Genomic DNA, 27,914 nt, shown 5'->3' with positions numbered 1-27,914 from the left:
TTATGTGTTCCTGATTGCCGAGTCTATTAGTAATCAAACCTCGCAATCAATTAAACTAAAATACTTACCCTTTTTGGAAGATTTATTGCTTCGTCCGTTACATGATGTAATTTGAATTTTTGTCGCTGCAGGAACAAAATAAAAGTCGTTTTGTGGAGATTGCTTTATTTTTAAAATGAAGGCAGCACCGTACATTTGATTGAAGCTTTGAATGAATTTCGGATGCTTGAAATAAATAAAAAAACATAAAACAAAGTTAAAAATATAATTATTTTAATAATAAAAGTTGAGCAAGTGTATACATTATTGCTAAACATACATTATGTACTGTAAACTTACGTGCGGTATTAAAAAATGACCATTTATGTACATACAGGGATGGCAAAAGGCACCGATATTTCGTCAAAATGCGTAACCAGCCCTCGTTTGCCCAAAAGATCGGCCCCTTCCTAAACCTAACATATTGCAATGATGGCACCCTGAGTATAACAATTCCTCTACTCTAGCACTGGAACGCTCAGTTCACGAATGTGACTGCATAGTTTTGTGTTTGGCGTGCGGATCCGTCACGTAATTGTTCGGCTGCGCCCTCGGGATCTCCGGCAGCTTGTCCCCGGGGTGCCGGTGGCTGATCGACGGCATCTTCCTCGTGGTCTTGCTGATCCTGGTGCTGCTCAGGCCCGACACTGGGTACTTCGCTCGCGTGCTAGTCAACGATCGCGGCGTCACCTCGCCCGGATGCTTCGGAACCACGAACGCTTTCGTCTGCTTTATCAGAGACCGATCATTGCACAACGCGGAAATCAGCGGCAAGTCCATTTTCTTGCTCTTTTCCCTCAAAGTACGAATATCCAACCCCTTGTCACACTCGGCTTTCGCCTCGCACTTGGGCTTCTCCTCGACGGGCGGCGGCGGCGGCAGCCGCCTCCGGAACGGCGGCTGCGGCGCGTCCAGCGAATTCAAGATATTGTCGTCGGAGCGCGTCCGCATGAACCGCGGGCGGTTCGGGGGCAGCGGCGGCGGCGGCGGCTCCAGCCCCCCGTACACCGGGAGCTGCACGTAAGTGTCGGAGAGGTTCTGGCTGGAGGCGTAACGGCCCAAGTAGGAGGTGCTGCGGTAAAACACCGGTTGGGTTTGGACCAGTGCTGCCAGCTTAGCTTCCAGATATTCCTGTTTGCTGATTGCTGGTTCCTTCAGTGGGAACATGACGAAATCAACGTCACTGTACATTTGTTGTTTGTATTGTTCGATTTGGGAGCGGGACAGCTGGCTGGTGTAGACCGTGGCCAAGGCTGGGGGCGGCGGCGGTGGTTGTCTGGGGGCAGGAGGTGGAGGTGGGAGGAAGGTACAAGGGACCAAAACACTGGCTTTGCTAGCAGCAACGTCCAGATAATTATTTGGTGTGATAATGGCATTGATTGGAGGCACCCCACGTGGGATTTTGGGGGGGATTGGAGGAACGGAACTTGGGGTTGAATAACTCGCTGAAGACGCTCCAACACTGCTTGCATGCGCTGTTAGGATACTCGGGGATCGGGTGGTTATGAACCGGGCTGCCGCCTCCTCGGAGGGGTACACTGGGGGTGGTACCGGGGTCGGGTTTTCGGGGTACGGGGGCGGCTCCCGCGACAACTCCGAGACAAAACTCTGGTCGTCAAACTCTGTGGCTTCAGTTGGCGGCGTCTTGACCAATTGGGCCCCGTATGGGGGCGGCGGGGGCCTGAATCTCTGCTCCGCCGCGCTGTCGATCCGCTTAGGGGGCACCGGGACGTAGCCCTGATAACTCGACGGAAGGGTCACGTAATCAGAGTCCGAATCCAGCGTATGGCTGACGCTTTTGCAGCTGGGGTAGCGGCCCACAATCAGGTCGGAGAGTTCCTCGGCCGACAGCAGCGCTTGTTTGTTGTCGGTGGGGTCGCTGCCATCGCCGTGGAACGAGCCCGAGTTGCTCACATTGGAGTTGGACCTGTCTCTGAAGGGGCCGTCCACTTGGTCGCTCTGACTGGCGAACTGGTCCGAGCTTAGGGTGTACTGGTCGCTGGAGGTGAGGGTGTAGACGCCGCTCGTGTGGCTGCTGGGCGCCGGGCCCGAGGTGTAGACGGGCTCGCGGGTGTCGAGCTCGATGCAGGTGGCGTCACTGACGGCTGAGTTTTGGGCCGTGTGGGAGTAACCGAGTTCGAGGCTGCTGCTGGTTGAGGGTCTGCGGCCTTTGGTTTCTGGAAAAAAATTTTTACTTAAATGGTGGAAAAAACTCGTAAATGTCAAGATTACAATGATTAAAGCGGGAATGACATAACTCGCGTTTTTGCAAATGGAGAGGAATGTGACTGTTTAGAAGCTCTAGATTTGAAACTCTGATGGAGTTAAAGGAATGTGGTTGATAAAAAATTGATAAAATACTTTGGGACGGTAAAAGTTGCGATGAAAGAGAAACAAACGATTTACGACAATGGGAAAATGATTAGATTAGAATCTGTGGCTAAATTTTCAAACGTAAGATGAGTGTCGAAAAGTTTTTTCAAATAATTAAAATATTCCGAGTTGAAAAGTTTCTTGGCAATGCTATAATTGCGTATTTTATGAGGCAGTTGCAAAACGCCTTTAATAAAAAATTAGAAAATATGAGTTTAGGTATTACATCACTTGTAGCTTTTAAAATTCATATGCATCGAAACCAGATTATATTTCTTTGTAAATGATGTTCAAAGTTCCTGTTCCGTTTCAACGTCGATTATCCTGTCCTGGTCCAATTCTTTAAGTTTATTGTTATTAAAAAAAACTATATTCGGACATTTCCAATTTTTTTCTGTATTTTCTGAGTAAATTAAAAAAAAAGTTTAATACATATTTTGGAAATTATAAGGTTTTAACTTGTTTACTTTACGAAAATCTTCTAACAATAGTTTGTGAGAAAACGGTTTTTTGCACTGAAAAATGGCTTAAACTATACACTTTCCACTTTTCGTTGTGTAAAATGTGCCCTTAAGTTCGTGAAATTTTAAATCAGTTTTTTGTTTGACTTATATATAGCACGGTTACTTCATTGATTATCACTGAGCAGTAGAAAACCGTGTTAACAAGAGCTTCACATATAATTTTTTCTACAACTCGTACTTACTATTTTGCACCGGCGTCACGACGACCGTACTGCACGACGAGCTGCATTGCGATCCTGCACACTTGTTCCCGCTCGCGGCCGTTTTGGCCGAACTCTCGCTGCACGCCGGCTTGGTGCCCTCTTCCTCGTCCTCCTTGAGCGAGAGTGCGGAAAGCGCAGCCGTCGCGGACGCCGCCGAGGTTCGGCTGCTAGCTGGCGCACTGTCCAGCAGGTGAGCCAGAGCCAAACTCTCCGTAGAAGGTGCCGGCGGACTCGTGATCATAATCTCCAACTCGTCCTCGCTGTGCACCCGGTCGCTGACAATCCCCGACGTCGTGTTCGACGAGGTGCTCGAAATGACCGAAATCCTCTGATCGCAGTCCCATCGCTGCTTCTCCTCCTCCTCCCGGCGCGCCTCGCTGAGCCTCGGTGCCACGGCCATGCTGAACAGATGCGCCGCCTTGCACAGCGCCAGCAGCAGGCGGCTCTTCTCGTCGCTGCTGGTGTACAGCGTCAGCTTCTCGTGCCCCGTCCGTATCTCGAACTTCTTGCGCTCGAAGCTGAGCTTGCCGATGGAGCTCCAGAGGAAGATCGAGGGCGGGTTGTTGTCGGGGCAGACCTTCAGCCCCTTGGCGCAGACGGCCAGGAGGATGGAGCCGGGCGCCTGCTCGGCCTTGGAGGCCCGCAGGCGGAAGACGTGCGCGTTGACGGGCTCCTCCAGCTGGCAGGCCTCCGTTATGAACCGGGACCGCGCCTCGGTCTTGGACAGCCCGCGGTGGGAGCGGTGCAGCACCTGGATGGTGCGCAGAGCAGCGGGCCCGCGTAGGTTCGGCGGGACGTAGTCCTCGGGCCGGAACGTGGTGGAGTCGGTTCGGTCGCCGAGGTCCGCCTGGAGGGCCAGACCGGCCAGGTGCATGGCGACGTCGCCAGCGGCTCCAGAAGAAGCGTTAAGACGGAGCTGAAGGTAGTAGTGGTGGCGGGTCGTTTCATCGCGCAGGAGGAGAGGGCTGTCCACGTAGAACTGGACGCGGAAGTAGAAGGCGAGGGCCGGACGCCCGTTTGCGTCCAAGCCATGGCTGTGCGACGAACGCCAACTTTTGGGCGCGTACTTTGAGAGCTTACTATCGAGCTCGGCGAACAGGTACTCGCCATCTGAAACAAACAAAAGTTTTACTACAAATTAAACACTGGCCAAACTTAAAACAACCCTTTTTTACAAACAACACTTGCCAAAATTTTACATCTAAAGTTTTGAAGAATCAACCAACCTCTTTGAACAAACATAAAATTCGAAAACTAGGCATTTTCTTACGTATGCCTTTTTGTGACCAAGGACGGTGACGTAAAATTACATGTATTTTTACAAAACGTTGCAATTAAACGAATTTGCTGTAAAGTGACTTTACCATAAAAATTGTAAATATGCAAATAGAAATGAAAAACACGTAGTAAATTTACATTGGCTTTATTGAAAATTACATGTTAAAATTACATATAAGTAAGTTTTACAGGGTAAAGAATGAGAGTACATACGGTGGGTTTCTGACCCAGAATTAGCACTTTAACTATGGTAGTGATAAAATTTTGTGTCTCATTATGTGTTCGGTAAAATGTATAAAGATGAAACTGTAGAAATGTTGCTTGTGCTGATAAAAAATCTAGTACTAGTATTATTTTCTCACTTGTAGTACCTGTGGTATCTAGATGGAGCTTGAGGTAAAATCTTTGCAGAAATACCAGAATTGTGGCAATAGCTTTCAAATATTCCAAAACAAAATTCAAATACAGTAATCCCACTGCTTTCGCGAATTTGATTTTCGCAAAATTCGGTTATTTGCGTTCATAAAAATGGGCCAAAATTTCACATTCGCGACACTTTTCGATCTACTGATTCGTGTGTGGGTGAATAAATTCTTTTCTAAGTTGAATTTTTTGCTCAAGTAGTTTTTTTTTCGAAACACAAGATAGGAATTTTGAATCTATGAAAACCACTTGTCGAAAAAGTTATATAAAAAATCGCCTTATTCTAGCAAATTCGGGGAAGCAACCAAACTACCTAGTTATGATAAATCACGGAAGTTATTTACGTAGCAAAATTTACCTTTCTACTAATATCTACTAGTAGTTATAATAGTATTATAATAGTAATACAATATCTACTAGTAATTGAAGTTTTGGATGCACTTTTTTCAGGTTTTCGGGTAAAATGCTCCGGGATTCGGGATTCAATTTAAACGTGTTTTAATTTTTTTGTACCAGTTTATTTATATTCCTTAAAACTAAATTTCTGTACTCTTTTAACGTTGCATTAATTTTTATGGTAGGTACATTATTCTGTTGAAAGAAAGTACACAAAAGCTATAGTGAGTTTCACTAAATAAATAAAAATAAAAATAAAAAAACCCTAAAATAATAAATTACTGAAAAACTGAGAAAACCATTCGCAAAATGGAAACTCGTGTCAATAATGACGATAAAAAAAATTCGGCGAAATAGTAACAATAACTAATTAATAATTAATTAATTATAAAGAATTCTAGAAACTTTCTGTTCGGAGAAAAAAATTAAGTATTTAATTGCAAATGCTAACGCCTGTGTGACTGTTAATTTTTCAGATACAGTAAAAATGTAAGTGCTTTTCTATAGCTCCACTCTGTATAGTACACAGATGGCAGAAAACAAAATTACAAACAAAAATATTGTTTTTTTTTTGGTTTTTGCTTTTATTAAGTTCATTATTATTAGTATTATTAGTATTTTTTTTTTCAAAAAAGATCCATGTTTTCCGATTAATAATAGTTTGCGAAAAAATTACAAAAGCCAAAATTGAAATAAAATTCATAACTTAAAAATTATTACAAATTTAGCGCTTTTCTTGGCGCCAATCGACTCCCCGGACCATTTTCCATAAATTTTTAATAAAACAGTTCCACTTTTTCGAATAGTTTTGCCGTAATCGCCATTTGAAGAGTGAGTGTGTTAAAGCGCAAAAGGTGTAATTGTAATTTATCTCTGGTTTAGTATTTTTAATTCACAAATTTTTAAACTGGTATTATAATGTGTGCCTATATTTAAAATGTTTGAAATATTTTTGCCATTTGTTATTCATTGACATTGGTTGATACGTTAAGTCCTGCTCAATGAAAATATTTTCAAACTGGCGGAAGTTTTCATCAGCTGTCCGTTTTGGAGACAAATATTTGGATTTGGTTCTTCGAAAATGTTTGAATCCACATCAAAAATCGATAACTCTGCCAATTTTAAGATTTTGAAATCGTAAGCGAAAAATAATGCTTAAAAAAGCTAGCGAATTTTAAATAAGTATAGCTCAATTTTTTCAAATAAAATTAATCGGTCGATTTGTAGCCAAGCTCTGGCTCCAGCCTCAATGTGTGCCTTATTTTCCTGGAGCCAGGCTCCCGAAGAGCGGTCTCCGCACAATCTCGTGCTTGCATCTCGTCAATTCATATCTGTTTGGGTTCGGCGTTGGTCTAGCTCGCTTCCTGAATAAAGTGAGCCAGGACCGTGAAAGAGTTGTAGTTGCGGAGTTTTATCTCTCCGAGTGTACTGTCAGAGAGGTTGGCAGGAATGTGGCAGCGCCAGACCGCATTCCGAGCGGCCTCCTCGTCACTGCTCGCTTGCCCGTGCCCCACCGGCCCTAGCCGCGGGCGGACACCCAACATATCCTAGCTATTGCAACATCACCTCCTGATACCATCTACCACACTAATCACGCCCGATTAAAGACGGACAAATTAACAGAAAAAATCCAAACGATCCCATTGTTGTCATCAATCTTTCGCCCAAAACGCCACTAAATCTGTCGAACGACAGCCGCTACGAATTCGGTATGTGTAAATAATTGGAGGCGATTTTAGAAAATTCCTTTACGGGACTTGGGCTTATTAAAAATGAGCGCTGAAGAAGTTCAACAAATTCCTAAGCACACGCTGTAATTACGAACCGACAACAGTAATTTATTAATAATAACACATCAGAAATTTAAATTACAAAATATTATAATCGCTGTGGACTTTCCATGAACTCGATTTTGACTTCTGTAACGCAACATTTCCAACTCAATTAACAATTGATACGTTGGGACGGGAAAACTTGCTCAAAGGAAAACCAATGACGTCAAGGGAAATTGTGACGAACCTTGGACCAAATACCTCGCCACAGCCTTGGCCTTAACCCTTGGAACAATAAATTACAAAACATGACAATGTAATAGTAACACATCTATTTTTAATAATCCAAAGAACAAAATATTAAGGTTGCGATTTAATTTAAGTCAACCAAGGGTCAATGGATGACCTGCCCTGCAACTCCATACTTAGCTGTGCATGACTTCAAAGGTAATAACAGTAAAATAAGGAAATTCGGTCAAAGTCACTACCACATGCCATTGTTTGCAGTTTCACTTAGAAATGTGCGAAAAACCGTAATTAAAAATGACAAGGCTTTAATTTAAAAACACCTCATACCTCCACACTTTTCATCCTTCCCATATTTTTTTGGTCTCTAGAACCTACAGGGTGTTACGTCTAAACCCCACATTATAAATATTGATAGTTTTAATAATGATAGTCATCTGAAAATTTATATACAACCATAATTTCGTAGGTCCTGCTGAATGAAAATATTTTCAACATGGTGACACTTCCGCTTATAGCGGAAGTCGCTATTATCTTCCTTATTTTAAAAGAAAAGCTATATTTTTAATGTGTTTTTTTAAATTTCCATGAAGTGAGAAATTTTTCAATTTTCAATTTTTCAATCAATTTATTTTGTTTTCACAGGATGGTTAACACAATTTTGAACAGAGTTTGTCGTTTGTTTAATCAGAAATGTTTTTGTGGCAGACTATGCAAAAATAGCTGTGGTTAGTAAGAAATTTTTTACAATGTCAAAAAACCAACATAACTTGAAAATTATCACAGATAGGTATAGGGAATGCTAATACAGATCGATGCAGAAAAAAATTCTCCTCCATCTAGTAAAATAAAAATTGGGACATCCCATTCAAAAAAAATACGTTATGGATACTTGAAGTTGTCCAAACTTAACGTTAAAATTTTTGGGTTTATTAACCTCTTTTCCAATTTTGAACACACTGGAGAACAGACATAGGCTTTCTCTTTTAATTTTCCAAAAATGATTTCAAAACCTCTAAAACTAATAGAGTTATGGATTTTTTAAGTGACAGGTGCAAATCCAAAAATTTTCAAAAAATCTTAAATATCTCGAAATCGGTTAAACTTAGGTATAGGGCAAGCCGATAAAAACTATCTTAAAATAACTCAACTAATCCAAAAACGCAGTGAAAAACATGGCTTTCCGTTTAAATAAAAAAGTTGATGGCGACTTCCGGTATAACCGGACGTGCCGCCATCTTGAAAATATTTTCATTGAGCAGAACTCAATGGACTATGGCTGTGTACCAACTTTCAAATAAATATCTTTATTAGAACTTTCAATATTTCTAATGTGGGGTTTCAACGGAACAAGCTGTATACAGGGTGAATTAGAAGAATTTTTTTCGTCAAAAATCGGTGGATTACTATTAAGAAAATTACAAAAAAATACACTAATAAACTGAATGATCGTACTAACATTTTGAGAGCCAATAAAGTCTATAATTTCATACACATTTTTTTTATATTTTTTGAAAAAAAAGTGAAGGAGTCCAATTGCAATTGCGGGGTTAAAAATTATTTTTCATTTGAGCTAATGTATGCGTTGCAAAATTCCAAACAATGTAAAATTGAGTAATACGCATTTGCAAATAAAATTATAAAAAATACTTGCTTTGATGAAGGAAAGTTCTAAAAAACCCCAATTAAAGCCAACGATAAGTGGCTGTTTCCGCCCTGATTTATTCTTCCTAACAACGCGAGGAAAAATTTTGACACAGTTTAGCAATTGGCTAAGAAGTTTCAAATAAAACAACAGTAAAAATATTGTCGGTTTCGAGCACCTCGAGCACCATTTACATGCGGGAGGAAACCGTACATTTCCTGCCCTAGTAATTTTTTAGCATCCAGCTTCATTAATATTAAAGAAAAATTATAAAGCAAATTCCTCGCAACAGAGAAAGTAAATTAAAATTACAAATCTTTTGTCAGATTTGAGTAGAGAGTGTATTCCTTTCCGATTACAAAACAAGGAGCTCCGCATGCCGAAGAAAGTGTCGTCAAACAATGGTCCCTTGTTATCAATAATTAAAATTTACATAAAAATTACACGAGCTCCTCATGAATAAAATATACTTTTGATTTGCGCGACAAAATATTTTGGGACGTTTCACTTTTGCAACTTGGGAATGGAAATTGGAAGAATTGTGTAAAACACAGCGCTTGTTGGCTTTAACTTTTAAAAACCGAAAAAGTGTTTTTTAAAAGTGTCCGTATTGTCAGATAGGCATCTGTATAAGTCGGCGTGTTCGTTTTGGCATCGAGTGTACCGGGTCGGGCACATTCCCCGAGTATACAAATGATCCTGATCCCCCTCTCCCCTACCGCTTAGCTCGGCTACCTGTCTTTAACCGCGGCTCTGCATTGTTTTTTTAGTCGCGTTTTTTAGCCCACGGCTGACTCGATTTTTTATTGACCTGGCCCGGCCTGCTGTGATGCGCGCTACCAGATGCCTGCCTTAAGAAACTGGAGCTGGCAACGGCTACGCCACCAAATTTCTCTACAAAATCACATTTTCCATATTCAAAGCGACGTACACCCGAACATGTTGAAAATGTCGGTCGTTGTTTACATTTGCAAATAGTTTAGAACTTTAGAACTATAGCTAGGTCAATATTATGAACAATATAAGCACGACATTTTTATTTTTTTCGAGTGTATACACTTAAACATCCTCCAAAGTTGGGAAAAATGTTCGAAAAAATATCGGCTCTTTGTAGCCTTTGCACAAATTGTTATATTTTTATTGCTTTACACGCAGTAGAGCAATTGTCCTGCTAACCTTTCTTCAGTTTCCAAATATTGGCTCTCCGATGGACGAGATTTACACAGAGATGACTAACATCGAAACCACGTACGATGTTTAGAATTGTTGTTAGCAAGCGGTTTTCGAACATAATCGCCAACATAAAGACGGACCAAAAGTTCGAATCATTCGCATTCCGATACTATTATTAAGTGTTTACTGTGCGGACGTAATCGATGAATTTCTTATAATACCAACGCCCGGTCACGAGAAGATGAATCCCAAACGATAAAATTAATACGAACAACGGGCCCAAACTTCCGTAAGTGGGCTGAGAGATTTCCAAAAATGCAACGAAAATTTTGCGCTAATTTTAGGCTTCGTATTAGAATTAACTAAATTCGCCTTATTATCACCTTATACTCGTCTAATTAAAGATGTCAGCAACTTAAAAACAACTATGTATTAATGATAAGGCTAAAAACACTTAAAAAAATAATAAAATAAATAAAAAAAGTAAATAATAAACCCTTTCTTTATACCTTTATACTTGGAATTATGACGCGAGCATTTGGTCCAGTTTTAAGACCAAATGGTTTAGAACTTAGTTCCTTTAAGTTCAAGACAAAATTTTGAACATAAAGTGGTCGATTTTTTATTTTGCGGAGGGTGTGTAAGAAATGTCTGTCAAGTTTTTGGTGATTTTAGGTTCTGTGATGAAAGGCGGTTGTGATGTCACGATATCCTATTTTGAACCATATTTTTAGTTTCCAGTAACACAAAAATGAGTGAAATAAGTTGCCAATGCACTTGATTTTACTCGGATCTTCACTTAAAAACTTTAATCCGCCTAATTTTGGCATTTGTTTTCTTTAAAAAAGTTTATTTTCAACGATCTCTCGCACTTAAAAACGTACTAAGCTCTCTGGGAATACCTACGTTCGCCTTATTTTGCATTTGAGTCATCTCATTAATTGATTTTCAACAATTTTTCCTTCAAATCGTACTGAAATACCATTTACTTTGTATGGTATTCCACCAGTTTAAATAAGTTTTTTTCAACGATTCTTTGCTAGAAGACGTGCCAAATGGTCTTGGAATACCTCTAAACAAGTTAATTTGGCATTTACTGTATTAAATTAGATTCGATTTTTCTCTTAAAATAAAAACTTTAAATTGCGTAATTTTGGCATTTTTACAATGCTCGAAAAGTCAAAAATAAGTTAATTTTTGGGTTATTTAAGCGAAATTTCGCGAGAAAATGAGGTTTGCATAACATTTCAAAAAGGCAAGAGTAATATTGGAGGAAAAATTACAAAAGACATTGTATCTCACTTATCAAACGTGCTAAACACTAGAGAGAAACAGCTCACAGTAATATTATTTTCGACATTTATTGCAAACTTTTTGCCCTATTAAGGATATTTAAGAGTAATTTACTCATCTAGCAACAAAAAATTCAATAGAATCCTAATAAGCAATAAACGAAAATTTATGTCAAAAGTCTGCCAATTTGACGTAAAATTGTCTGGGGATTTGCTATTATTTTCGTTCTACAATTCGTAGTTTTGAAGATATTGATTGAAAAACAGTCGACTTTTCGTCAATTTTTACATTCTACCAAAAATTAACAAAAAATAAAAATAATTTGAATAACACAATTTGGTAAAAAAATTATTCACTTATCTACCAACAAAAAATTCATCAAGAGCAAAATAAAATTGATGTCAAAAGTACGCCAATTTGACGTAAAATTGTCCAGGGGTTCAAAAATCTGCCTTTATTTTGTTCTAGAATTCGTAGTTTTGGAAATATTTGTAGTAATACGGTCGATTTATTTTTTCCCTTCTACCAAAAATTTAATGAAAATAATAATAAAAATTGACCTAAAACGACTTGTAGCACTTTTAATTAAAAAAAAATTGTGGCCATCGAGGCAAAAATTGTGCAAATAAACTGAATAAAACAAATTTGTCAAAATTTTTATTTACTTATCTGCCAATAAAAAATTACCAAGATTACAATAACCAAAAATTTAATACACATTTATGCCCAACTGACGTAAAATTGTCTGAGGATTCCAAATCTGTTCTCATTTTTGTTATAAAATTCGAAGTTTTGGAAATATTAGACGAAATACGATCGATTTCAATTTTTTCATTTTATCAAAAATTAAAAGAATAAAAAAATAAAAATTGATCCAAAACGACTTGTAACACTTTCAGCTAGTTCGTTATCAAAAATCTGAGCACAATTTTGTGGTAATCTAGTCAAAACTGTGCAAATAAGCCGAATAAAACAAGAAGTCAAAATTTTTATTTACTTATCTGCTAATGAAAAAACATCAAATAACCAAAAATTTAGGTCAAAAGTATGCCTATTCGACGTAAACATCTGAGGATTCCAAATATATCCTCATTTCCCTTACACGATTTTAGAGATATTAGACGAAATACGATCGAGGAAAATTTTTCCATTCTACCAAAAATTAAATTAAATTAAAAATTTAAATTGACCTGTCTAAAACGACTTGTAGCACTTTTTTTACTAGTTGATTATCTATTTCTGAGCAAAATTTTGTAGAAATCGAGTCAAAATTGTGTAACGAATAAATAAAACAACCTGTTCAAAATTTTTATTTACTTTCTACTAACAAAAAATTCAGTAAGGTCAAAATAACCGAAAATTGATGTCAAAAGTATCACCATTTGACACAGAATTGTCTGAGGATTCCAAATCTGTTCTCATTTTTGTTATAAAATTCAAAGTTTTGGAAATATTAGACGAAATACGATCGATTTCAATTTTTTCATTTTATCAAAAATTAAAAGAAGAAAAAAATAAAAATTAATCCAGAACGACTTGTAACACTTTCAGCTACTTCGTTATCAAAAATCTGAGCACAATTTTGTGGTAATCTAGTCAAAACTGTGCAAATAATCCGAATAAAACAAGAAGTCAAAATTTTTATTTACTTATCTGCTAATGAAAAATCATCAAATAACCAAAAATTTTGGTCAAAAGTATGCTTTTTCGACGTAAACTTATCTGAGAATTCCAAATATATCCTCATTTCCCTTACACGATTTTAGAGATATTAGACGAAATACGATCGAGGAAAATTTTTCCATTCTGCCAAAAATTAAATTAAATTAAAAATTTAAATTGATCTGTCTAAAACGACTTGTAGCACTTTTTTTACTAGTTGATTATCTATTTCTGAGCAAAATTTTGTAGAAATCGAGTCAAAACTGTGTAACGAATAAATAAAACAACCTGTTCAAAATTTTTATTTACTTTCTACTAACAAAAAATTCAGTAAGGTCAAAATAACCGAAAATTGATGTCAAAAGTACCACCATTTGACACAGAATCGTCTGAGGATTCCAAATCTGTCTCCCTTTTTGATCTGTGAATGGTAGTTTTGAAGATATTGGACGAGATAAACGCCCCTATTTAGATAAAAAAGTTTGCTTACCGCAGATGAGGGCCAGCCCGAACAAGTCGGTGTCGAGCATCCCCTGTTGGGCGAAGTGTAGGCATGTCTGCTGGTACAGTTCCCTGACCCTGGATTTGGCCTGTACGATGAAGTAGAGGGTTTGTTGGTGCAGCAAATGCAGGGCCAAGAAGCGAGCCGACGGGGGTAGCGCTGCTGCCGGGCTGCACGCGGCCAGAGGGGCGCTTACCGTGCACAGGCCGGCGCGCATGACCCGCTCATCTCTTCAAGGGGGTTGCCCGCTCACCTGCACACACGACCCTATCATTAGCCTGCGATCGGACATCTCGCGCCAACAATTAACACACGTTCCAGGAACAAATTCCAGACAGATACAGAGGTCATTGCCAAATTTTCATATTAATCGGCCATTGTCTCGCGTTTTGCGTTCGCTTTTAGACGATGATTAGGTGGGTTTCATTGGATGCCGATTCTAGGTAACACTTCTTATCTGATTTACTGCGTACACAGGAAATATCTTGCATGTTTCTTGAGAAATGGCGAAAAAAACACATGTACGTCATGTATGAGAGTTGTGATTTGTGATTAGACACCAGAAAGAATTGAGTTTTTTACATATTTGTGACAGACAAGACGAAAATTGACGCTTTACAAGTTGGACAAAGGCCCGATTTTGAAGCCTTTTAGACAGCTTTACGAAAGATTGAAGGTCAAGACTGGCATGGAAATGAGTTAAAAGTCACGCCAATAACAGGAATCGATTTATTATTTAATCCTGTAATCGCATCTATTTGAAATTTTTAAAACTTAAAAAAATAAATGAACGGCAAAATCAATTCCGACTCGTCTACAGCGAAATTCTAGCCCAAATTTTCATTTTTTAATTAAATTTCGGGAAAAATATAAACGTAAATCGTTGAGAATAGCATTTTTGTTTTAGTGCCATTTATTGGCATTATTATACGTGTAGTGAAATAACATCAAATATATATTAGATAATTTTGTCACTCCTAATTATTATTAATAGATAGGAACATGTTTTTCTAAAAAAAGACCAAACTGTGCAAAAATATCTGTGGTTAGTAAGAAATTTTCTACAATGTCAAAAAAACCAAAATAACTTGAAAATGATCATAGATAGGTATAGGGAATGCTAATACAGATCGATGCAGAAAAAAATTCTCCACCATCTAGTAAAATAAAAATTGGGACGTCCCATTTAAAAAAATAAATTTTGGGTACTTGAAGTTGCCCAAACTTAACCCTAAAATTTTTGGGTTTATTAACTTCTTTTCTAATTTTGAACACACTGGAGAACAGATATAGGCTTTCTCTTTTAATTCTCCAAAAATGATTTCGAAACCTCTAAAACTAAAAGAGTTACCGATTTTTTAGGTGACAGGTGCAAATCCAAAAATTTTCAAAAAATCTTACATATTCCGAAAACGGTTAAACTTATGTATAGGACAAGCTGATAAAAACTGTCTTAAAATAACTCAACTAATCCAAAAACGGATTGAAAAACATAGATTTCCATTTAAATAAAAAAGTTGATGGCGACTTCCGGACGTGCCGCCATCTTGAAAATATTTTCATTGAGCAGAACTTAACGGATTATAGAAAAGTACCAACTTTCAAATAAATATCTTTATTCTAACTTGACGGAATAGGCTGATACGCCACTGACGTATACTAAAAAATTAATTAATTATTATATTTTAATATTTATTATTTTAATAATACTGATATTTTAATTATAAGGAACTGTAGAAAATTTCGAAGAAATTCACACAATTAAGCAAAGGCTAATTCAGATACAGCAAAAAATAGTTTTTTTTTTCAAACATTATTATGATTCGAAGATTTTTACTGTATTTATTAGTAATATTATTGTAATAATTATAACTAGGAAGTTATAAGCTGTTAGTTGTTTACTGAAATTAAATAAGATTAAAAAACTGTTGTCAAGACTTAAAAATAAGAATAAGAATAACAAGTGACGATCCGAAAAATAAGAAAAATGTTTAATTTGTTACAAATTTTGTGGGTAACGGAAAGTGTATAAGTTTTTTCCAAATTTACAATTAAAAAAATCCTGTTATTTTACCCACCCGTTACAACAATGCAATGTTTTGGTTTGTGATTTCAAATTACCTACAACTTAAACTTAAATCCATATGTAAATTCCCACTACACTATACTCATTCTGTTGGTATTTCCGACTCCAACTCTGAATTAGCAAACAAATCCGAACTTTTTGTAAAGCAAGTGCACTAACATTTAAATATATTTTATTTTAACACATTAAAAGTTAATTCGATAATCCAGAGAACCCTTGCAATAACTAGTTCGGATTATAGAGGTTTTATTGTATAAGTACTGCATTGCAAAATCGAAATTCTCACTTTCAACTGTAAATGTTACTTAGACAAAAATCGGCTCGTTTCTCAATCCTCTGGTAAAAATTCTTCGTGACCTTTACAATTTTGAAATTCGCAATTCACTACATTAACTACGAATTACAATTTCTAAAGAATAAAACTGTTAATCTTGAAAAATAAGTGAAAAACTCCCAAATTCTGTACTCAAAAAATCGTAAAATTGCCGAATTCAAATCTTAAACTGACAGAAACTCGAAACTCTCATTTCGAATTAACTTCATCCAAGCTGTAAACGAAAGGTTTCAGAATTTCTAATTTAATTTTACCGTTAGTCTCATTACACTTAAATTTGAAATATCCAGTGCGAAACAGTGCCCTAAGGAAAGTTAAAAGTGGAATTCAAATTGAAATTGTTATTTTAATAAACTTGAAATAAAAAGACAGAATTTGTGCGCGTTTCCTTAAAAGTCTGAAGAATTCAGGAACATCATCGAGTGAGTCAGTTAACGTAATGCCGGCGAAGTAATTTGTCTAACACCCAATCTGTTCGCTCTGACAGTGTCCATTTCAAGTTTATATTTTCAATTTCCGCATACATTACTTATTCATTCATTCATTGAGCGGTAATAGGCAGCAAAAAACCACAGAAAGGAAGATAAATTTTGCTGTATAATTTGAGCAAACAAAACATTCAGCATTGTAATTATGTGCATAACAAACAATAAAACAAATTTTACCATGACAAGTGGACTTATTTCAGAGCGCACCAAGCACACGAACAATCCGACTTCCGTATTACGCGGCTTTAAATGAAATTACAATAAATGGCCCTATTAGCCGTAATGCAAAGGTGAATTACCTGCTAACTGCCCGGCGATCGGTTTAACCAAGTGACGTGTAAATTTTTCCGTGCGTAAACAATTTCGCTGTAAAATTCCTGGAAAGATTTCACATATTTCTGCGATTATATAATAAAAGTCAAGAATTTAAATGTCGCCTTGTGAAACTTGATCAGTCGGGGAAAAATGCCGTTGTGCAAGATCGGATCGAAGAAAAGTCCGCGAAGAAAACCTGTCGGATGATCGGCTCGGCGCCAACGTAAACGCTAACATTGTTGTCAACACGGAGCGAAGGCAATAATTACAAATAGCAGATCGTCAACGATTAAGTTAGCATGTAGGCTGCTTATGAAAAACACTACCTGGCAGGCTAATTTGTTTATTTAACCGGTTCATCTAATGCGATATTATTCAGCATTCCGTTCAGCTCGGCTGCCCGCAGACGCTGGCGCAACTAATGGCCCATAGCGCCGTCAGCGCCCTTCGGCCCCAGAACGCCGTTTCGGCCGCCGATAAATCATCGAAAAATTCCACCGGTTCGGCCCGGGGCCGTTGATTGTAGTTCGGAATCAGATTGAATTCTCGGAATGAGTTCCGATTTGCATAAAAATGCGCCACGTGTGCGCGAGGTGCGAAAAGGTCGCTGAGGCAATAAACTATTTGCAGCCCCTATTTGGTAGTGTTTGCAGTCAAGGCAAACATTCCGCTGGTAGCGAAATTCTGATGTATGTCAATACACACACCGTCTCCGTGGATTTTGTACACAAACACGCCCAGGCAGATGGTGCGAGTACCATTCGAAGGTCATCTGCATTCCTCGATGGTCCGCACACGGCGCCCCGAAATTGTTATTATTGTTATTAAGACGGCGAGCTACCTCAAGCCCAACAGACAAACACGCCGTTTTGCGAGGACTTCAAATTCGGAACAACATACACATTTCTTCTATAACTCCGTACTAAATTTTAACTGAAAAATTTTCATTCGTTTGATTTTTTTCCAAAGAATTCTTTTTTCTCTAGGTACTGGTTTCCTATCATAAGGTCCTATTTTTTAAATTATTACCAAAATAATTTGAACAGTTATTATTATTGATATGCACAACATTAATGAATTTATGTCTCTCTGAAAAACCTAGAAAATTATATCTTTAAAGGCATTGGCAACTTATTTTGCCATTTCTATGTTTTGACGGAAATTTAAAATATCGTTCGTTCTGTAACAGTGGGATTTTTTTTTTAATTTCCTGCGAGGAGAAATAAGTGAAATAATTGCTTCAAAAGAAAGAAATCGTGACGTAACAACCACCTTTCATCATAGAATCCTCTTATCACTATTTTTTGACTAATTTCTGTTCTAAATTTTGTCTTGGACGTCGCGAAAATTGTGTCAAGTTGTGATAAACTTTGTCAGTGCCATTTAAGTCAAAAACCATTTGATCGTAAAATTGGACCAAATGCTCAATAGGCGGTTATGACGTCATAACTCCAACTTTAAATGGGAATAACTTGAGTTAGAGAGCAGATACAGAGAAACAGTTTCCACTACTGAAATAAGCACTTTCAGTACTATCATGTAAGACAAAGTTGTTTTTTTAAGTTGCCAATGCCTTTAATAAAAATCTATACAAAAACATAAAGCCCAATTTCTCGACATATAGTTGGTTTCTGAGCTAACTGGACATTTTACATAAATACGTGTACAATAAAACCTCTTGACAACGGACACCAATGGGAAATCTTAAATTGTCCGTTGCGGAGAGGTGTCCGTTATTCGGAAGTATAGCTCAAAATACTTTGATTCCGGTCAGTAGTTTCACTAAGATATATCCGAAATTTGAGCAGTTTCGTGCAATTTTATGTGGAAAAAATTAGTACGATCGATACCATTTTGTTCCCAAAGAAGGTTCTCTGTATTTGAAGCTATCCTAAATTACTACTACCAGTACTACGAAAGAAGTCCTATTTTTATATCTACTTACATAAATTACCTGTATTACTCTGAATTTACAATTTGATTTGCAACTGGTTGTTTATTATTAATATTTGCACATTTTTTACCATTTTAAAGTCCTTTGATCACAAACATTCAAGGGACACAATTCATATGAGGCCCAAAAACAGCACAATGATCAGCAAAAAATCTTCACTCTAACAAAATGCAGTTTCAAAGTTCGAATAAAATAGTTAAAACACTTTTTTTGTAAGTTACTCAGAATTTTTTAATTTTCTCAATACCAGTTGACATTATTTCACCTAAATATACTTCGTTCAAAACATTTTGCTTCCACTGATAAGTAGTTAAGTGTAGAACAATCCCAGCGTCAAAATTTGAATGGTTTTGTTGTAATTTAAATCAAAAAATTAAGTTATGATATCTTTTAAAATATAACTTTCCAAAAAAGGTACCTACTACGAGTACTTGAAATTCTCTACTGAATATAACTACGAGTATTTCAAAAGAGTATATCCATAATTTCATTCCAAATCAACTTTAAAATTTATAATTAGCTTTGAACTCTAAACATTTTTTTTAGCTTGAAGTACCTAGTGAATTCCACCTTGTTACATAATTAGTTTCATGTCGACATATTATTATCATATACAAATAGATTATAAACAATTGTTCACTATCCTCAAGAATTTGAAAAGTTAGTTCGATTTTAAAATTTAAAATTTGAACAATTTTGACGCAGTTTTACACAAAAAAAAAGTTATGACTTATGAAGAGATGATTTCTCAAAAAAACACTACTTGAAGTTCTCTGCTGGACATACCTATTTCAAATAAAAACATACTTTCAATGCAAATCTACTTTACAATCTACTAATTAGCCTTGAACTCTGACAAATTGAGTCTAAAAACTTTTTTTTCAAACTCAAAGTAGTGACTTTTACTTAATTACATCAAAACATTAATATCATATTCAAACAGACAATCGTTTTCACCATTTATAAGGATTTCTAAGTTCAAGCATTTGAAAAAATCTGGTTTTTTGAAACAGCAGTAGACCTTTAAATTGTCATTTCTTGATATTTGACGTTGAAGAAAATTCAGATTTCCTAAATTACTGTAAAGTTGTTTGGTAATAATCGAACTTTGGGGACATTATTGAACGAAACCCGTATAAAGCTTAGCGTTTTCGGCAATTAAAGGCACTTTGGCTCCTTGGGGTCAATGGAAATCACCTTATTTCAAGAAAACTACTAAAAGTCGAAAGTTTTCAGGCGAAATAAAGCAGTCTGGTTCCTCTCAAAATGAAGAATCGTTGAATAATTCGAATGCTAGTTATGAATAATAATTTAGTTTAAAACCATCGTATTTCAACAAAAGCAACCCAAAAATTGTCAATTGAGCCAAATAAAAACAAGAATTTTTGCTCCAGAATTCAATTTTCTAATGAAAGTGGTGACCTTTACTAGTACTTCGGATTTCAACTTCACATTTAATTTTTTTTAATAATAAATCCTAGAGAAGATAAACTTTTGAACCATTTTTAAAGTTTTCTAATCTCAAAAATGTAGAAGTAAACGAAAATAGGAATAGCTATCTCTTCGAGCGGCTTAAATTCTCGAGCAGAAACTCCTGGAAAAAAGTTGCATGATATTTGAGGTCGTTTTGAGTCGTGTCTTGTCTCTCCATCCATAAATAACGCGAGGCAAAGAAACGGTTTGGGGGCTTTGCGTGTGCCACGATGCATGAAGATTATAATATCAGCTCGCAAAACCCACGTTTCTTATCGAATTTTTCTTGGTAGAAGAAGAATAGTTGCACACCTACTTGGCTCGAAACCCACACACTTGTTCATAAAAGTGAAACTGCATATTAAGAAGAATAGAATTGCATTCCTTTATTATTAAGTGTTTTTCATCACGTTTTCGTTTTCATGATCAAGCTAACCGTAAGAAAACGTTCATTTTCTTGGCGACCTGTTAATTAGTGATCTCGTTTCAATGTAAGGAAACATTACTACAAATGGTGGGAACCCGTAGCGGAAACACTATAGATTACTTGCTGCTTCTTTTATGTGGATGTTGGTTAATTCAGACTGACTTATTACCTCATTAGGATGCAGAAAGAAAACGTTCTCTGGTCATTAATAAAGTATTTTGCTGGAATTATTGGCATTTTCTGTATGCCCTTATTTCGCTTGATTGAAGCGAACTGATGGCCATCATCCATCATTGCGGCAAATTAATCCAAGAGAGGCATTTCCAGCCACAATCGGCCAAAAATGGAGTTTTCCTCCTCAGTTGGCAGCTCTCGAATTCCTTTGGCAGCACCTACGTAACACACTCAAGGAAGCATTCCAGTCCCGTTATTATGTTTGAAAATTGCATATTGCACGTCTGAGATCGCCTTTTGAAAATAGTTGCGTATCTCGTTAGATTTTCTGGATGGCTGCAAGTGCGGCTATTAGATCGGCCTTAATGGCCGTAATTTACAACAGTCTGAATTTGCATTATCACTCCAACATCCTGTAATGGAAAAAATGAGCGAACGGTTTAATTTTCACAATAAAATTGCTGTTTATGTAAATAGCGTGTGAGAACAATGTTTAAATCGCCGTGAACTCGAATCAATCTAATGGTGCCAGTAGTTGTTATGTTGGGCCTTTAACTTTCTCTGGTTCTTCCAGTTCGGGTCAAGACGTTTTCTGGTACAAAAAAGAGTTCCAGTTCATGCGCGGTAAAAAATTGAAAATTGTGACCTTGTTTGAATTTCTCGAGGAATTTTAATTGCCAGCCGGATTGTTTTCAACACAGATCATCCATTTATCCGTAATTGAATTAAAATAATCCAGTGGGAAAAACTATGAGTAAACACGTTTCAAGCGAGCGGATATGTTTATGAATGGTTCCAAACTAGTCGTCCTGAATAACGTAATTGACTCGAAGAGATCCAGCGAATTAACCTATAAACATGACGATAAAGTTTCCAAAAAAACCGCTGGTTTCCTGTCTGAGTTTAAAATTAGAAATTCTGCTTAGATAGTAAATTTGATTTTTACTTGTGGTGTTTTTTTCGACTTGTTTCGCGACTAGTGTCTTTAAAAGGTAATCCCATAACTGGCCAAACGTGGGATGTTGCATCCATACCCGTTTCTAGACTTGTTTTATTCTGCTGGACTGGAATGTCTTGGCCATTTTTGTAACAATGATTGTAACCGAACTGATCAATGAAATGCTGCCACAAACGAGCCGATTCAAGACGGAATTTTTAATTGAAAAAGAAAAGTTCCACCAGACAGCCGGACAAAGCGAATCCACATTTTCAAGTCAATCAAATGCTAAGGAAAGTCATAGTGCAGTTCTTTAATTTTCCAATTTTAATAATAATCTATAATAATAATCAATATCTACGAAATTATGTTAAAAAAATCTGGGAAGCCAAAGTACAAAAAAATTAACAATTAAAATTGGCATTTTTCGAAAAGTTAAAAATTAAACGGTGGCTAGCATGTTCGGGCCATGATTTTTATTTTAGAAAGTTTTCCGAACGGAACAAATGAAAAAATCATTCAGCCAGTTTTTAGAGAGACAACACTGAAAAATTGGGTTCAAAAAGATGTTTTTATAAATCAAAATGTTCATTAAGGCCCTAAGAAGTGATTGTCGGTTCACTATTTTTTACAGTTACAAACCCTTATGATAAGCTGCGTTTTATCTTTACACGAGATAACACTTGAAAAATACATAAACTTGGTATTTTGAGAAAACAAAAAAAATATTAAGGCCCTAGGAAGTGATAGTCGGTTCTTTTTTTTTTTCTATATTTTTTTTTCTATATTTAACGACTCTTTTGATAAGCTGCGTTTTCTGCAAAAAATTAGAACAAACTCTATACGAGATAACACTTGAAAAATAAATAAATTGATATTTTGAGAATACAAAAAAATATATATTAAGGCCTTAAGAAGTGATTGTGGGTTCATTTTTTTACAGTCAAAGACCCTTTTGATTAGATGCATTTTCTGTAAAAAATCAGGACAATCTCTACACGATATAACATTTGAAAAATAAATAAACTTGGTATTTTAAGAAAACAAAAAAAATATCAAGGCCCTAGGAAGTAATAGTCGGTTCACTTTTTTTCTATATTTAAAGACTCTTTCGATAAGCTGCGTTTTCTGCAAAAAATTAGAACAATCTCTATACGAGGTAACTCTTGAAAAATAAATAAATTGATATTTTGAGAAAACGAAAAATTATATAATAAGGCCTTAAGAAGTGATTGTCGGTTCATTTTTTTTTACTATCAAAGACCCTTTTGATAAGAGACATTTTCTGGAAAAATCAGGACAATCTCTACACGAGATAACATTTGAAAAATAATTTTTTGTTTCAAGAAAACAAAAAAAATATTAAGGCCCTAGGATGTGATAGTCGGTTCACTTTTTTTTCTATATTCAAAGACTCTTTTTTCTACAAAAAATTAGAACAATCTACACGAGATAACACTTGAAAAATAAATAAATTGATATTTAGAGAAAACAAAAAATTATATATTAAGGCCATAAGAAGACATTGTCGGTTCACTTTTTTTACAGTCAAAAAATATATTAAAGCCCTAAGAAGTGATTGTCGGTACAGTCAAAAACCTTTTTGATATGCTGCGTTTTTTGCAAAAACTCAAGACAATCTCTACACGAGATAACACTTTAAAAAATAAATAAATTGATATTTTGAGAAAACAAAAAAAAGTAAGGCCTTAAGAAGTCATTGTCGGTTTACTGTTTTTACAGTTAAAGGCCCTTTTGTAAGCTGCATTTTGTGCAAAAAATCAGGACAATCTCTACACGAGATAAAACTTGAAATATTTTGAGAAATTAAAAAATGTATTAAGGTCCCAAGGAGTGATTGTTGGTTCACAATTTTTTTACAGTTGGAAATACTTTTGATAAGCTTTTTTTTGCAAAAATGAAAAAAATTGCTGCATGAAATAACACTTGAAAAAAAAGTTAGTATTATAAAAAATATGTGAAAACAAAAAAATTCATTTAAGCCCAAAAGAGTGATCGTGAGTTCACCTTTTTTTACAGGCGAAGACTCTTCTGATAAGCTTCGTTTTTGCAAAAATTAGGAAACCTCCACGCGTTCAATAGACCTTTAAAAACGGCCAAAAATTTGGGTTAAAAAATTTAGTTTTCTACGTTTTAAGCCGAATGATCTGCACATTAAAAAATAAAAAAGGAAGTTCTGAACAGTTTCAATTGTGTGAAAAAGAAATTTCGCGCAAAACAAACCTGTTGTCTAACATTAGATTTAAAGCCGGAATTGTTTAAGCATCCATTATTTATTCCATATTTTTCTGCACAAACATTCCATTTTAATTTTAGAACAAAAGCATCATCAAAATTTCCCATTTTTTTTCAATGGAATGTCGCTATAAAGCCCAGAGTTTTTGACCAAAATTGTCGCGGCTTATCTAACTGTAACACCTAATTTCCAATTTGTGATAAGCCCTTCCGGCCTTGCCACTTCATTATCCGCTGACCGCAAAATAAGGGTGTCCCACTTCGAGCGCCGATAAGGCCTGGGTGTATTTTCGGCGCTAATTAGCTCGATTACGAAAGAATTCGTAGTGAAACTGAGGCTTTTCCCGGCGCGCCGTTTTCCACATTCCGATAGTTTAACAGCGGCATTAAGTACAAAAACGCGACCATTGATTAATGTAATTACTATTGTAAAATGCATTTGATAAGTAAATAATTGTAAAACCACATTCCTTTGTCATTAGGCTGTGACAGTACGTGAGCCGTAAAAGCCAACACATCGCCCGGACTCGACCGGAAGCGTTCTAGCGCCCTTTTGGCTGATTTAATTAGGGATTTTAGCACGAGCGCATCGCAGGGAAGTCCCACAAGGCGCACAAATTCCGGCGTAATCCCGCGTTAGCTCACACATTTAAATTGTTGCGTCAGGGATTTGGGAATTTGGCTCCGGAAAATGGCAAAATTTCTCTTGTTGTGACACGACGCCACGTGATTAAAGACAATGATACGAGCGTAAATGCATTAGCCTAACATAATGCTTATTGAAATCATAAAACGCTTAGTTATTTCAAGGTTGAGCACATGTCGGATTGGGTTTTATATTACACATTTAAATCTCTTGGAATGCACAGCATATTATTGCTAACGAAATTATGCAAAGTTGTTTCGCAATCTTAACCTAAATACGCCAAACTATGTATTTACATGCGCTAATCAACGCTAATTTGTAAAAGTTGGGCGAATTCTACGTTTCATTCATCAGTTGAGTGAAAAATTCGTCAAGGATTTGGTGACACTCTTCCCGTTTCAGAAAAAATACAAAACTTCTGAACCGAGTCGGAATTGAAGTGGGAAAGGTCATTGCACGTGGAGTATTGGTTGGTTTTTGAAGCCACACGAGAATGGCAACTGATGCCGTTTTGGTGATGGGATGAAATTCCACGCAAAAAACGGTACTCTGGGAAAATTCCTCACCGAAATGTGAAAAAAACCATTGTAATTTTTGTCTAACAATAACATATCAGCGACTGGAAAAATATTTACAATTACAATATCGAAGTTGAAGAAGAATCTGATACTAATATTTTTATTAAAAAAACACTATTTTAATAATAATTTCGTCCTTAAAAGTACAAACCTAGGAATTTATTTTAATTGTCAGCCACATTAGTGATTTGGGTTATAATCTGTCACAGAAATTATTTTAGCTACTTTTCACAATTTTCGCATATCTTTACGGGTATTTAATTTTTTTGCAAATTGAACTAAACTAGCAATAAATTAAAGCGCGTTTTCCAAAAGATTGCAATTTTTTTCATATTGTATACGCAAAGGATAATTTAAATTAGGAAAAAAAAACGATTGGAAACTTATACCGACACTAGATCTAATTCTAAGATCTAAGATTTAAATAAATAAAAATGCACACTATTGCAAAAATTAAACTAAATTTAAAAAATTAAGCCAGAAAATATACATGTTTCAATTGAAACCAAAAACACAAAAGCCAGCATTCCATGAAAACCTTTTTTCATTTTGACTCTTTATAAAATTTTCGTGTTTTTTTGTTAAGAAAAAACTAAAAATGGGAATAAGAAAATTAATTTTTTTCTTATAAAATAATGTTCATTGGTTGCACAGCATTGCAAAATACTTGTACCTATAACTCCCTTGGAAACGTATAAACACACTGTATGTACAAGATTTCTGCCTTCAAAAGCACTAACAAGTTAAGAAGATTCAAAATATAAGAATAACATAAACTCTGAAAGAATGGTTTTTAATTAACTGATAAATTCCTTAAGGAAGAATAAGGATAATTGTTTTCTTGTTCCTTCGCCCCTTCTTGAATATTTTTTAAAAATTAAGGCCCTTTTTATTACTCTGTAATCATTTATGAAGGATGTACCGAGCAAATATTAGATTAACCATTAATTAAGCTTTAAAAAAATGTTTTAAACGTTTCTTAGTGAGTTTATTAGCCACCAAAAGTTACCCTAAAAATATTGTCTTTAAAAATACCTATCCAACTTTTATAAAATTTGGCATGCAGTGGTTTTTTTAATAATCATTTAACAGTGAAAATTGTAATCAATTTATTTGTAAAGTGAAACCTCTGAAAAACGGACACCTCTCCACAACGGACAATTAAAAATTCCCCATCGGTGTCCGTTGTTCAGAGGTTTTACTGTAATGCGTCATCTATGGTTAAAATATTTATACACTTACTCCTAAGACATCTATTCTATTATTATTATTATTTATTTATATTTATATTTTTTTATTATTTATTATTATTTCAATTATTAAAAAAAAGTGAATACATATCGCTTGAGGGTTTGGCTATACAACAAATTGATTTGTAAAATCGCTAATATTTGTTAAATAAATTAACATTTTCTATTTTTGATCGTATTAACTTAAACTAATTATTTACTGCTAACACGGCAAGCAATTTTTGAGTCTAGATTCTGGGATTTATGCTTTTGGTATGCAAAAAAAAAACACATTGGACTCGCCTCTTGTTTTTCTTTGGTCAATTAATGAAATTTTAATTTAGTACATTTAAAAAAAATGCGCGTAAATTTGAGCGTACGACGAAATAATATCATCTCAATATTTCAAAATATTTACAAAATCGTAATTTATTATTATTGCCACAAATGAATTGTTCATAGGTGACAGAACAATAAATCCGCCTCCTACTATGACTCAAACGATAACTGAATGAGTAAACTTTGTAGGAAGTAAGTGTAACACGAAAATTTCGCTCAAAAGCAAATAACATGTATAGAGATAACGCAGAGCGATAACTCAAACATTTGATTGATTTTTTACAAGACCATCAAACTGCAATTATTGCAATCAGGTGTAAAGGCCGTTTAATGCAATAGTTGTGTCGACCAATCTTAGATAAAGGCTTTTGTTTGAAATTTTGTTTACACTCAAGTTAGGCATTATTACTACTAAAACCCCACCCTACCGACTGCGCCAATTAAGCTTGTGTAACAAAAATTTAAAAAAATCCGAAATTATTCTACTTATTGTTGTTCCGACTTTTGGTTTTGTGCCTTTTTGACCTTTAATAACGCACTCGCACCTGTTCATAGAGCATGAGAAAAGTTTTCAAATAACAACCCACTTTGTTTTGGTGTAGACTTTTTGTCAGTTGGACTGTGAAGGTAAAAACTCAAAATAGGAACGCGTTTTGATTGTTTACTCCTCCCACACTTTTAACCGCATTACTTTGTAAAGCCGTAATTTTATTATGTGATTAAAAAAGCGCTCGGATGAAATAATCCGTGTCCATCCATGCGAGAGGCGCGTTAATCTGTGATGGGCACGACTCATTATAAAGAAATTTCACTGTAAATCGGCGTCAGTGTAAATTGAAGCAATGCTCTGATCGCTGACACAGTTCCTTGGAATTTGGGCAAATAAGCGCGCGTTCTGTGAAAGAATCCTCACCATGTGCCGAAAGAAAAATCCGAAAAACCGTCCCTCCGCAGCCCCATTCCGGCGCAATTCCCAATTCGGGTGAATTCACAACACAGAGCACCCACAGGCACCACACACGTGCTTTCGCAGAGCCAGAGAGCGCCGTCTCTATCAACCGGCAAAGGTGTTCTTCGACTAAATTCCCTATTTCAACTCTGGAGCGGTCAGGTACACTCCGCGGCAAAACATCGCTGGAATGCGCCCGC

The 27,914-nt window shown here is 36.1% G+C and overlaps 1 protein-coding gene across 1 annotated transcript; it reads right to left on the bottom strand.

The window, feature by feature from the left end:
- Positions 1 to 251: 251 nt before the first annotated feature.
- On the bottom strand, positions 252 to 27,898 carry ex (expanded). The gene is made up of 4 exons (XM_008199770.3): positions 27,679 to 27,898; positions 13,518 to 13,782; positions 3,119 to 4,249; positions 252 to 2,216 (listed from the first exon to the last, which is right to left on the bottom strand). Exons 2-4 carry the CDS (start codon positions 13,744 to 13,746, stop codon positions 523 to 525), a joined length of 3,054 nt encoding a protein of 1,017 aa, XP_008197992.1. The 5' UTR covers positions 13,747 to 13,782; positions 27,679 to 27,898; the 3' UTR covers positions 252 to 522.
- Positions 27,899 to 27,914: the final 16 nt, after the last annotated feature.

This window comes from Tribolium castaneum, chromosome 2, assembly GCF_031307605.1.
Source record: "Tribolium castaneum strain GA2 chromosome 2, icTriCast1.1, whole genome shotgun sequence".
In the NCBI taxonomy this organism is placed as follows: Eukaryota; Metazoa; Arthropoda; class Insecta; order Coleoptera; family Tenebrionidae; genus Tribolium; species Tribolium castaneum.
The sequence above is the reverse complement of the archived record's forward strand: the minus strand, read 5'-3'. Positions and strand labels throughout refer to the sequence as shown.

What these genes read in the sequence shown, in the direction of transcription:
- ex (XM_008199770.3), bottom strand. Translation starts at nt 13,746, where the DNA reads ATGCGCGCCGGCCTGTGCACGGTAAGCGCCCCTCTGGCCGCGTGCAGC. An exon ending in CGGGCTGGCCCTCATCTGCG is followed by an intron (nt 4,250 to 13,517) that starts GTAAGCAAACTT and finishes TGTTTGTTTCAG; the next exon opens with ATGGCGAGTACCTGTTCGCC. An exon ending in CGTGACGCCGGTGCAAAATA is followed by an intron (nt 2,217 to 3,118) that starts GTAAGTACGAGT and finishes ATTTTTTTCCAG; the next exon opens with AAACCAAAGGCCGCAGACCC.